Consider the following 12,791-nt stretch of genomic DNA (forward strand, 5'->3'; position numbering starts at 1 on the left):
CGTTTATACAGGTGTAAACGCATTGTCAGGTGTATATACAGGTGTAGACACATTGCAAGATGTATATACAGGTGTAGACACATTGTCAGATGTATATACAGGTAAAGACACATTGACAGATGTAGATACAGGTGAAGACACATTGACAGATGTTTATACAGGTGTAGACACATTGTCAGTTGTATATACAGGTGTAGACACATTGTCAGGTGTATATACAGGTATAGACACATTGTCAGGTGTATATACAGGTGTAGACACATTGTCAGGTGTATATACAGGTGTAGACACATTGTCAGATGTATATACAGGTGTAGACACATTGTCAGGTGTATATACAGGTGTAGACAGATTGTCAGGTGTTTATACAGGTGTAGACACATTGTCAGGTGTTTATACAGGTGCAGACACATTGATAGATGTATATACAGGTGTAGACACATTGTCAAGCATTTATACAGGTGTAGACACATTGTCAGATGTATATACAGGTGTAGACACATTGACAGATGTATATACAGGTGTAGACACATTGTCAGATGTATATACAGGTGTAGACACATTGTCAGGTGTATATACAGGTGTAGACAGATTGTCAGGTGTTTATACAGGTGTAGACACATAGTCAGGTGTTTATACAGGTGTAGACACATTGTCAGATCTATATACAGGTGTAGACACATTGTCAGGCGTTTATACAGGTGTAAACACATTGTCAGGTGTATATACAGGTGTAGACACATTGTCAGGTGTATATACAGGTGTAGACACATTATCAGGTGTATATACAGGTATAGACACATTGTCAGATGTATTTACAGGTGTAGACACATTGTCAGGCGTTTATACAGGTGTAGACACATTGACATTCGTTTATACAGGTGTAGACACATTGTCAGATGTATATACAGGTGTAAACACATTGTCAGATGTATATACAGGTGTAGACACATTGACAGATGTATATACAGGTGTAGACACATTGTCAGGCGTTTATACAGGTGTAAACACATTGTCAGGTGTATATACAGGTGTAGACAGATTGTCAGGTGTTTATACAGGTGTAGACACATTGTCAGGTGTTTATACAGGTGTAGACACATTGTCAGATGTATTTACAGGTGTAGACACATTGTCAGGCGTTTATACAGGTGTAAACACATTGTCAGGTGTATATACAGGTGTAGACACATTGTCAGATGTATATACAGGTGTAAACACATTGTCAGATGTATATACAGGTGTAGACACATTGACAGATGTATATACAGGTGTAGACACATTGTCAGGCGTTTATACAGGTGTAAACACATTGTCAGGTGTATATACAGGTGTAGACAGATTGTCAGGTGTTTATACAGGTGTAGACACATTGTCAGGTGTTTATACAGGTGTAGACACATTGTCAGATGTATTTACAGGTGTAGACACATTGTCAGGCGTTTATACAGGTGTAAACACATTGTCAGGTGTATATACAGGTGTAGACAGATTGTCAGGTGTTTATACAGGTGTAGACACATTGTCAGGTGTTTATACAGGTGTAGACACATTGTCAGATGTATATACAGGTGTAGACACATTGACAGATGTAGATACAGGTGAAGACACATTGATAGATGTTTATACAGGTAAAGACACATTGACAGATGTAGATACAGGTGAAGACACATTATCAGAGGTATATAAAGGTGTAGACACATTGACAAATGTATAAACAGGTTTAGACCTGTTGTCAGACATATATATCAGATGTTCAACATATTCATATACAGGTATGAATAGGGTGTACACTCACTTCACTAATAAAGGTTTTTGCATGACTATGAATGTTTGCAAACCTGCAATAATTTATACAGTTGCACTCAGGTTCTGTTGCATATATTGTAATATATGAGCAGAGGTATTATATACAGGTATACTCACAGATTATTCACCATACATTTGTACATACAGTTATAGATATATACAGACCATGTTGTATGTATGCATATTTACATGTATAAAGTCATTTGCAGGTGTAAATATAATCCTAAACATATACAGTTTTAGGTATATACACGCAGTCCTGTGTATTTACACTGAGTATACAGGGCTTCACTCTATCATATATTTACAGATACAGCCTCTTGTTTGTAGAAATGTATACAACCAGCTAGAGGTATATAATTTGGTTCCCCAGTAGGGGAGATATGGGGAGGGAATGTCCTGATCCATGGAGGCAGGTACCACTGGATGACTACAGAGTTGGATATAAATATACATTGCTGTGGGATAGAGGAGCTTAGAGGTAGAGTTGGAACTACGGATAACTGAGAGGCCTCAAACCCTTTACCAGCCCTCCCCATAGTAACTATTTTTAATTTGCTCTTCATCTTTTCCGCTTCTTTCCTCACTCTCAATGAATTGTTTGTGTCCAGTGTACATGCCCCTATATATAAGGGTTTTTGCAGAATTTAAAGATGTTGGCTGTGGTGATCTGTGACAATCTGATTTTGCTAATTGGTAGCCTTCATGTATGGTCCTGGTGAATTCATCACCTAGACTGGATGTCATCATGGGACAGCAATATTAATCTGTCCTTTGTCACCCATTAAGCCTAGTTTGAGTGTCCTTCCTAAACAGACTCCAGGATGTCTAAGCTGTCCCCTCTTTTTCTCCAACACATCTGTCCCAAGGCTGAATATTGGCCATTCTTCAAAATCTCTCCATTCCAAGTCCTCCATTGTCATGGCCGCCCAGCATCCAACTGTTGTGTCCTGACAGTAAATCGGTTTACATGGACTGGGATAGGAACCACAATTTTGGGATTTCGGACAGGTTCCCCAGCCCGAGTGCTGACATTCCCAGCTTTGATTCGTTTCCACTTAGCCCTGCGATTCTGGAACCAAATTTTTACTTGGACTTCGCTCAGCTTAAGCGTGTGGGCAATTTGGGACCTTTCTGTGAGGGAGAGATACTTTTTACAGTGAAACTCTTTCTCTAACTCCAAGAGCTGCTCGCTGGTGAATGCAGTCCTACGTCGCCGACTTTTCCCTGGAGTCCCTGAGCTTCTCCCAGCTGAATCATGACTAGTACCCTTATGTTTGCCTTTTGGCCTTTGGGGGCTATGTCCTGCTTCTGGCAGGCTGTCATCACAGCTCTCCCCAGTACTGTCCTCGTGGTCACTGCAGCCAGTTTCTGAGACTTTCCCATCTGTCTTTTCCTCATCAGAACTGTACACTTTCCCATCTGTATGAAAATAAAAAAGAGGAGAATTGGGTTAGGGACCGTAAAAGCGTGAGCATTGCACAACTGTACTGGGGTACCAGAAGTACCGATGGAAGAGACAGAAAAAAAGGGGATTGCTGCTTTATTTTATTATAGCCCAATAAATCCCTCACTATACAATCACACTCAATCACATCCTCATCATGTAGTTGCATTTCATGCTGCCCTAGATACAGATGCATCAACTATCAAGCTTATTTTCCCTCCTCTTCCCCCACTATCCCACCAATTTAATAATCTTTCAAAAACATTATCTTGAGAACCCATGGTACGGTCTTAGAAATTGAAAGGTTCATAATAAAAAACATTAACAGTTTTATTAAGTATAACAAGCAAGCCTTTTTACAGGTGGTGACGTTTTTTTATGAAACAATAGATATAATAGTCCTCTTAGATCCGGGTAGCGTGAAGATTATGAGTGGAGCTCTATTTTAACTAGTGCTCCACTTGTAACCTGGCCCTGAATGAGCCCAGTGCTCCCATCCCTATCTATATATTAGGCGTTGCCCTTTTGGTCCACCCTACCATGACTTGCCGTTTAATGGGTCCTTGAAACAAGAGTTGTTAGTTCCAGCCTTCTCTCAGATAACTCCCCTACTGACCCTCCTGACCCCATATAGGGAGTAGAAGTGCTTCAGGTGTGGGGGAGCTCAGGGGGAAGATAAATGCACTCAGGGACTGTCCCTAGAACTACATCTTCCACCATGACATTGCTGGATCTCATTATGATCCACTGGATGTTGGCGGGTGGGATAAGATAACGCAGCCCTTCTTCCCACTTGCAGGTAAAACTTTATGGTATGCAGTGAAAGTTAGGTTACTACTTATCTTGTTTTTGCAGGAATCATAGTCATTATTGGTTTTGCTAAAGTTCTTATCTAACTTAGTTTCAGGTTATTCATATCCAGTAAGGACTATAATAATCAGTATGGATTATGCTTAGGTAAATGTAATATTGTATGCCTGCTAATGTACCTGCTGCCCACATTTGGCACTCTCTTGCAAGCACACAGCTAGATTAAAAACAAAATGGAAGATTTAGTTACGGCATTTGGCCAAAAGGTTTAAGGCCAGGACCATGTCTCTTCCTCTCTGGGTCCATACCTACAGCCACACAATGCAACCTTCAACCAACCACACTGAGATACAAACAAAGGTGACACAGGCACTTTGTGATTTCCTTAAACACATACAAAACATGGAAATGGACCACCAGAGTGCCAGACATTATATGTGTTATGTTAATAAATAAATAATAAATAAAATATGATTTTTAATAAACAATTTTGTTATGATTTTTTATGCACCTTAACAATACATTTTTTTCCTAAGTTATTTTGCGTGAATGGTTCAATTATTCATTTTGTATAAGTTTTAAAATTACGATTTTCATTATGCACTTTTGTAATGTATGCATCTCCCACCCATACAAAATGCAGTATACGGCCGTTAGTGAGACACCCTGTTTTGGGGGTAAAAAGGGGCTTTAGATAATTCCACCAGGGAAATCGAAGTACTGGCGGGCATTCCTAATTAATCTTGCCAGCCCAAATACCTTTAGATCATTGAAAGGCTGGAGGGAGCTTTAGTGAATCTTCTGTATAGAATAACATTGTGACTGGTGAGGGAAGAGAGGCTGGAGGGAGCTTTAGTGAATCTTCTGTATAGAATAACATAGTGACTGGTGAGGGAAGAGAGGCTGGAGGGAGCTTTAGAAAATATTCTGTATAGAATAACATAGTGACTGGTGAGGGAAGAGAGGCTGGAGGGAGCTTTAGAAAATCTTCTGTACAGAATAACATAGAAAAATTAGTTACAAAGTCTGTAACAAAAAAGAATGCTTAACCCCTACAATTGTATAGGAGAAATTATCACTGGATAATACAGGAACGATTGTTTAACCATTCATACTTTATCTTTATTGGTTTGACTATTCAATCATACACGTTTAAAAATGCTTAATCTCTAGATATCAATATATAGCATAAGTGTGTGAATAATTCCTCTGAGAATCATGTATCTAGATGTGAAACATTGTAATTGGTGTGTATAATAACAAGCAGTCAGATCCAAACATTATCTTTTGTATCTGACTGCTTGATATTATACAAACTAATTACAATGTTTCACATCTAGACACTTGATTCTCAGAGGAATTATTCCCACACTTATGCTATATATTGATATCTAGAGAGTTTAAGCGTTTTTAAACGTGTATGATTGAATAGTCAAACCAATAAAGATAAAGTATTTATGGTTAAACAATCGTTCCTGTATTATCCAGTGAGAATTTCTCCTATACAATTGTAGGGGTAAAGCACTCTTTTCTTTCATGTAATTAGCAAAAGTCCATGAGCTAATGACGTATGGGATATACATTCCTACCAGGAGGGGCAAAGTTTCCCAAACCTCAAAATGCCTATAAATACACCCCTCACCACACCCACAATTCAGTTTTACAAACTTTGCCTCCCATGGAGGTGGTGAAGTAAGTTTGTGCTAGATTCTACGTTGATATGCGATTCGCAGCAGGCTGGAGCCCGGTTTTCCTCTCAGAGTGCAGTGAATGTCAGAGGGATGTGAAGAGAGTATTGCCTATTTGAATACAATGGTCTTCCTCTAGGGGATCTATTTCATAGGTTCTCTGTTATCGGTGGTAGAGATTTCTTTTGCTACCTCCCTTTTCAGAACGACGATATACTCTTATATACCATTACCTCTACTGATTATCGTTTCAGTACTGGTTTGGCTATCTACTATATGTAGATGAGTGTCTTGGGGTAAGTAAGTCTTATTTTATTTATGACACTCTTAGCTATGGTTGGGCACTTTATATGTAAAGTTCTAAATATATGTGTTTAAACTTATATTTGCCATGATTCAGGATAATCAGTATTCCTTCATTCAGACTGTCAGTTTCATTATTTGGGATAATGCATATGAATAAATATTTTTTTCTTACCTTAAAAATTTTCAATTTACTTTTTTCCCTGCGGGATGTTAGGCTCGCGGGGGCTGAAAATGCTTCAATTTATTTCGTAATTCTTGGCGCAAACTTTTTGGCGCAATATTTTGTCATTTCCGGCGCCCTAATTGACGCCGGAAGTTTGTTCGTGGTTGCGTCATTTTTGACGTATATGTGTTACAGACTTTTTTTGCGCCAAAAAATGTGGGCGTCGTTTTTTTCGGCGTCAGAGGATGTGGCGTCATACTTGGCGCCAAAAAATATGGGCGTTGTACTTGGCGCCAATAATGTGGGCGTCATACTTGGCACCAAAAATGTGGGCGTCATTCTTGTCTCCACCTTTTTTCACATTATTTAAGTCTCACTTTTTCATTGCTTCTGGTTGCTAGAGGCTTGTTTATTTGGCATTTTTTCCCATTCCTGAAACTGTCATTTAAGGAATTTGATAATTTTGCTTTATATGTTGTTTTTTCTATTACATATTGCAAGATGTCTCAACCTGACCCTGGATCAGAATCTACTTCTGGAAAGACGCTGCCTGATGCTGGTTTTACCAAAGTTAAGTGCATTTGTTGTAAACTTTTGGTATCTGTTCCTCCGGCTGTAGTTTGTGTTAGCTGTCATGATAAACTTTTTAACGCAGATAGTGTCTCCATTAGGGATTATACAAAGATATCACAATTAATATCCTTAAATCTCAATGTTCGATCTTCTCTGACTTGGTGGTTGAATCACCATTGTCTAATTCAAGGGGCCTCTTTTGTTCATCCAACCTGTACTGTGATCTCAACAGATGTGAGTCTTTCAGGTTGGGGAGCTGTATGGGGATCTCTGACAGCGCAGGGGGTTTGGGAATTTCAGGAGGCGAAATTACCAATCAACATTTTGTAACTCCGTGTGATTTTCAGAGCTCTTCAGTTCTGGCCTCTTCTGAAGAGAGAATCGTTTATTTGTTTTCAGACAGACAATGTCACAACCGTGGCGTATGTCAATCATCAAGGTGGGACTCACAATCCTCAGGCTATGAAAGAAGTATCTCGGATACTTGTATGGGCGGAAGCCAGCTCCTGTCTAATCTCTGCGGTTCACATCCCAGGTGTAGACAATTGGGAAGCAGATTATCTCAGTCGCCAGACGTTACATCCCGGTGAATGGTCTCTTCACCCAGAGGTTTTTCTTCAGATTGTTCAAATCTGGGGACTTCCAGAAATAGATCTGATGGCCTCCCATCTAAACAAGAAACTTTGCAGGTATCTGTCAAGATCCAGGGATCCTCAGGCGGAAGCAGTGGACGCGTTGTCGCTTCCTTGGAATTATCAACCTGCTTATATCTTTCCGCCTCTAGTTCTTCTTCCAAAAGTGATTTCCAAAATTCTAATGGAACGTTCGTTTGTATTGCTGGTGGCTCCAGCATGGCCTTACAGGTTTTGGTATGCGGATCTCATTCGGATGGCCAGTTGCCAACCTTGGACACTTCCGTTAAGGCCAGACCTTCTATCTCAAGGCCAATTTTTCCATCAGGATCTCAAATCATTAAATTTGAAGGTATGGAGATTGAACGCCTGATTCTTAGTCATAGAGGTTTCTCTGACTCAGTGATTAATACTATGTTGCAGGCTCGTAAATCTGTGTCTAGAAAGATTTATTACTGAGTCTGGAAGACTTTCATTTCTTTGTGTTCTTCTCATAAATTCTCTTGGCATTCTTTTAGAATTCCTAGAATTTTGCAGTTTCTTCAGGATGGTTTGGATAAGGGTTTGTCTGCAAGCTCTTTGAAAGGTCAAATCTCTGCTCTTTCTGTTCTTTTTCACAGAAAGATTGCTAATCATCCTGATATTCGTTGTTTTGTTCAGGCTTTGGTTTGCATCAAGCCTGTCATTAAGTCAATCTCTCCTCCTTGGAGTCTTAATTTGGTTTTGAGGGCTTTACAGGCTCCTCCGTTTGAGCCTATGCATTCTCTGGATATTAAATTACTTTCTTGGAAAGTTTTGTTCCTTTTGGCCATCTCTTCTGCTAGAAGAGTTTCTGAGTTATCTGCTCTTTCTTGTGAATCTCCTTTTCTGATTTTTCATCAGGATAAGGCGGTATTGCGGACTTCATTTAAATTTTTACCTAAGGTTGTGAATTCTAACAACATCAGTAGAGAGATTGTTGTCCCTTCATTGTGTCCTAATCCTAAGAATTCTATGGAGAAATCTTTAAATTCTTTGGATGTAGTAAGAGCGTTGAAATATTATGTTGAAGCTACTAAAGGTTTTAGGAAGACTTCTAGTCTATTTGTTATCTTTTCTGGTTCCAGGAAAGGTCAGAAGGCTTCTGCTATTTCCTTGGCATCTTGGTTAAAGTCCTTGATTCATCATGCTTATGTAGAGTCGGGTAAGTCCCCGCCTCAAAGGATTACGGCTCATTCTACTAGGTCAGTTTCTACTTCCTGGGCTTTTAGGAATGAAGCTTCTGTTGATCAGATTTGCAAAGCAGCAACTTGGTCTTCTTTGCATACTTTTACTAAATTCTACCATTTTGATGTTTTTTCTTCTTCTGAAGCAGTTTTTGGTAGAAAAGTACTTCAGGCAGCTGTTTCAGTTTGATTCTTCTGCTTATAATTTCAGTTTTTTTCCATTATGAGATTAAAACTTTTTGATTTGGGTTGTGGATTATTTTCTCAGCGGAATTGGCTGTCTTTATTTTATCCCTCCCTCTCTAGTGACTCTTGCGTGGAAGTTCCACATCGTGGGTATCTGCTATCCCATACGTCACTAGCTCATGGACTCTTGCTAATTACATGAAAGAAAACATAATTTATGTAAGAACTTACCTGATAAATTCCTTTCTTTCATATTAGCAAGAGTCCATGAGGCCCACCCTTTTTGTGGTGGTTATGATTTTTTTGTATAAAGCACAATTATTCCAATTCCTTATTTTTAATGCTTTCGCTCCTTTCTTATCACCCCACTTCTTGGCTATTCGTTAAACTGAATTTTGGGTGTGGTGAGGGGTGTATTTATAGGCATTTTGAGGTTTGGGAAACTTTGCCCCTCGTGGTAGGAATGTATATCCCATACGTCACTAGCTCATGGACTCTTGCTAATATGAAAGAAAAGAATTTATCAGGTAAGTTCTTACATAAATTATGTTTTTTGTTACAGACTTTGTAACTCATCATTCATCTGAGTTTCCTTAGTGCTATATTGCCCCAGGTGCTTGTTGATTACAAAAATATTTGGCAGCTATAGGTACTTACCATTAGTACTACTTTACCCACTATCTTGTTACTATAGAATACCAAAGTGACAGGTGAGGGTGGAGAGGCTGGAGGGAGCTTTAGAGATTCTTCTGTATAGAATACCATAGTGACTAGTCTTGTGAGGATTGAGAGGGTGGAGGTAGGTTTAGTGAATCTTCTGTAGAGAAAAGCATAGTGACTAGTGAGGATGGAGAGGCTGGAGATAGGTTTAGGGAATCTTTTGTATAGAATAACATAGTGACAGGTGAGGGTGGAGAGGCTAGAGGAGTTATTGAGTTAAGAAACTAGTATGAGGCCAACAACGCTTCTATCAGATGGTTTACAGTGGAGAAATTGACTTGTTCTGTTCCGATGTAAAATTAACTCCTCAGCACAGCACATTGACAATGACATGGCTCTTAGGCAGATTGAAACCCCTGAGCAGCTACACTGCATGGCAGAGGCTGGGGACAGCTAACAGAGTTACCCTCAACATCTGAGTGATGCATGTCACAGTGCTTCCCAGCCACTGAATGAGAACAAGCTGAGGCCACAGTAACATCACCACAGCCCATACATAGTCTACAGAGCCATTATGCTATATAACTGGGGACAGGCATGACTGACAAGCAACGCTGCGATAGCCGCATATCAGGTCAAGAGGCTACTGGGCATAATCCCAGCTACAAGACTGACTACTGGAACATACACATACCGTCATTTGAGGTTAGACCTAGCTAATGAGTAGCTGCTTAGTTCCAAATATAGGAAAGATATAAGACTATAACCACATAATTTAATCTAAGAATATCTACTGCCCTAAAGCTCTTACATACTCATTGTACAATTCCTCAGCTTCATAGATGGCATCCAAGAAACAGGTCAGAGCAGACAAATCAAGCAAGGGCCCAATCCCGAGTGGAGGAAAATTGAATACTTATTTTAAACCCTTTGAAAATTTGAGTATTGTTGATGCTGACTCACCACTATTGGAAACAACAGATGGTCCAGAGCACACTATCCTATCACTACCTAGCTATAATACGCCCATTACCAGAGCAGACCTCAATGCACTAGCCACAAAAGCCGACCTGTCCTCTTTCATGACCTGAGTCAGTAAAGCTATCAAAGATGGCTTAGCAGAAGTGAAGAGAGATATCAATGACCATAGTAACAGGGTTCTCCAACTCGAGAAACAAGCAGAGGAAACTTCCAAATATTTGGATTCCATGACTCTGGCCCTACAACACCAAAACTCTATTATACAACTAGGTTGACAGGAAAAGAACTCCAAAGGGGTATATTTAAAACGATTTATTAAAAGTTTTAAAATTTTTAAAAGAAACAAGCAACGTGTTTCTCGGCCTGATGAAAAGGCTCTGTGCTGCCAAGAAACGCGTTGCTTGTTTCTTTTAAAAAAAAAATAAACTTTTAATAAATCGTTTTAAATATACCCCTTTGGAGTTCTTTTCCTGTCAACCTATACCCTGTTCTCCTGTGTCCGGTGGATTTTGGTTGTCAGCGATATTTGCCGCTTTGCCTCTGCCAAGTACTCACGGAGTACGGTATCACCGCTGTGAAGAAAGGTGTGTGCCAAAGCTGACCATTGATTGGTTGTTCTGCCGTCTGGATTAAGGTGTGGACGTGATTCCTCATCTGATAGGTGGAAAGGCCCCACGTGACCTCCTGGAGAATCTTGCCAAGTATTTGTCTGCCGGGCGATGAATAGGTCCCGGTCTGCTGTTTCTGGCACAACGTAGTGCCGTTCTGTTTGTGAGTAGTTCCATCATTGCTTGCTGTTATTGATTCTGTCTATACGTTATCACCCTATTGGCGCCTCTTTGTTCCTATCTAGGAGTCTTGGTTACTATACAACTACAATCACAAGTAGAGGATTTAGACAATAGAGGCCGCCGCCCAAACTTGAGACTATGTGGAGTTCCGGAGAGAATCCTTCGTGCACAACTACCATCATACCTACAAGTACTGTTCAGATATCTCCTAGAGAATGAGATAGACAGAGCCATAAGTCTGGACAGTGGACATAGAGCCCTGAGGCCCAAGCCACCTGCCTCTGCACCCCCCAGAGATATAGTTCTATGTTGCCACAAATTTACGGACAAAGAAAGGAACCTGCAAGCAGCTAAGAGAAATTCCCCTGTAACCTTTGGGGATGACTCCCTCCAAATATATGTGGATCTCAGCCCCATAACTCTAGCGAAACTGTCAGGGTGCCAGGAATCAGACTGAGACGAGAAGTGCAAAAATAATCACACCTTTATTAATACCAAAAAAATAATAAAAAGTCCACAAGTCAAATAACAAGCCAGGAATCAAAACGAGAGCTGGTAGTCAGACGAGCCGAGTCAGGAGCCAAAGTGAATAGTCAGACAAGGCGAGTCAGGAGCCAAAGCGAGTAGTAAGATGAGCCGGAATCAGGAACAAGGCGAACAGCAGAGTCAGGAACAAGCCAGGGATCAGGAACCAGGAGGGACGTCAGACAGCCAGGTAATACACAGGAGCTCTCACAAACAGGTCTGAGACAATGCAAGGGCAAAGCATACTGAACAGAGGTGCTTTAAATAATAAGTGATGACATCACAATTCTGAGACTGCATCCTGTCTCACACGGATGATGTACACCAGTCTGGCCATAAAAGGAAGTGCAGGAAATGAGCAGCATCACACAGTATGCACCAAAGTCAGCAAGAGAGGTGAGTAAAATGGCTGCCAGCAGCACATGGCAAACAAAACAGGGAAAAAACCCTGACAGTACCCTCACCTCAACGACCACTCCCACGCGGGAGGAAAAAAGGCTTATTGGGGAAACGGGCATGGAAGGCACGGAGGAGGGCGGGAGCATGAACATCAGAGGAGGGAACCCATGAACGCTCCTCCGGACCGTAGCCCCTCCAGTGAACCAAATACTGTACACGGCCCCTGGACCTACGAGAGTCAATAATGCTGCTGACCTCATACTCCTCATGGTTGTCAACAAAGATAGGACTGGTACGAGGCAACACAGTGGTAAACCGATTACAAACCAATGGCTTTAAGAGGGAGACATGAAACACATTGGAGATGCTCATTGCAGGCGGAAGGTCAAGAGCATAGGCCACCGGATTGACCCGTTGGAGTATTCTAAAAGGACCAACATAACGGGGAGCCAGTTTATTGGAAGGCACACAAAGGTTCAAGTTGCGGGAGGACAGTCAAACTCTCTCACCAACCTGGTAAGAAGGCGCAGGCAGACGCCTACGATCAGCCTGGAACTTTTGGCGCTGCATAGAACAATGAAGGCAATCTTGAATCTGCACCCACGTGGAACGGAGT

General features: G+C 40.8%; 1 protein-coding gene across 2 annotated transcripts in view; it reads right to left on the bottom strand.

Moving 5' to 3' along the window:
• Positions 1-2,498: 2,498 nt before the first annotated feature.
• GBX1 (gastrulation brain homeobox 1) overlaps positions 2,499-12,791 on the bottom strand; it is a 13,279-nt gene continuing 2,986 nt past the window's right edge. The window contains exon 3 of one of the 2 annotated variants that reach the window (XM_053712861.1): positions 2,499-3,231. In XM_053712861.1, the coding sequence (XP_053568836.1) occupies positions 2,729-3,231 (503 nt within the window). In that variant the 3' untranslated portion in view covers positions 2,499-2,728. The remainder of the gene's footprint in view (positions 3,232-12,791) is intronic. The other variant, XR_008402306.1, reaches the window with a different exon arrangement.

The sequence above is a fragment of the Bombina bombina genome, chromosome 5 (genome assembly GCF_027579735.1).
Source record: "Bombina bombina isolate aBomBom1 chromosome 5, aBomBom1.pri, whole genome shotgun sequence".
In the NCBI taxonomy this organism is placed as follows: Eukaryota; Metazoa; Chordata; class Amphibia; order Anura; family Bombinatoridae; genus Bombina; species Bombina bombina.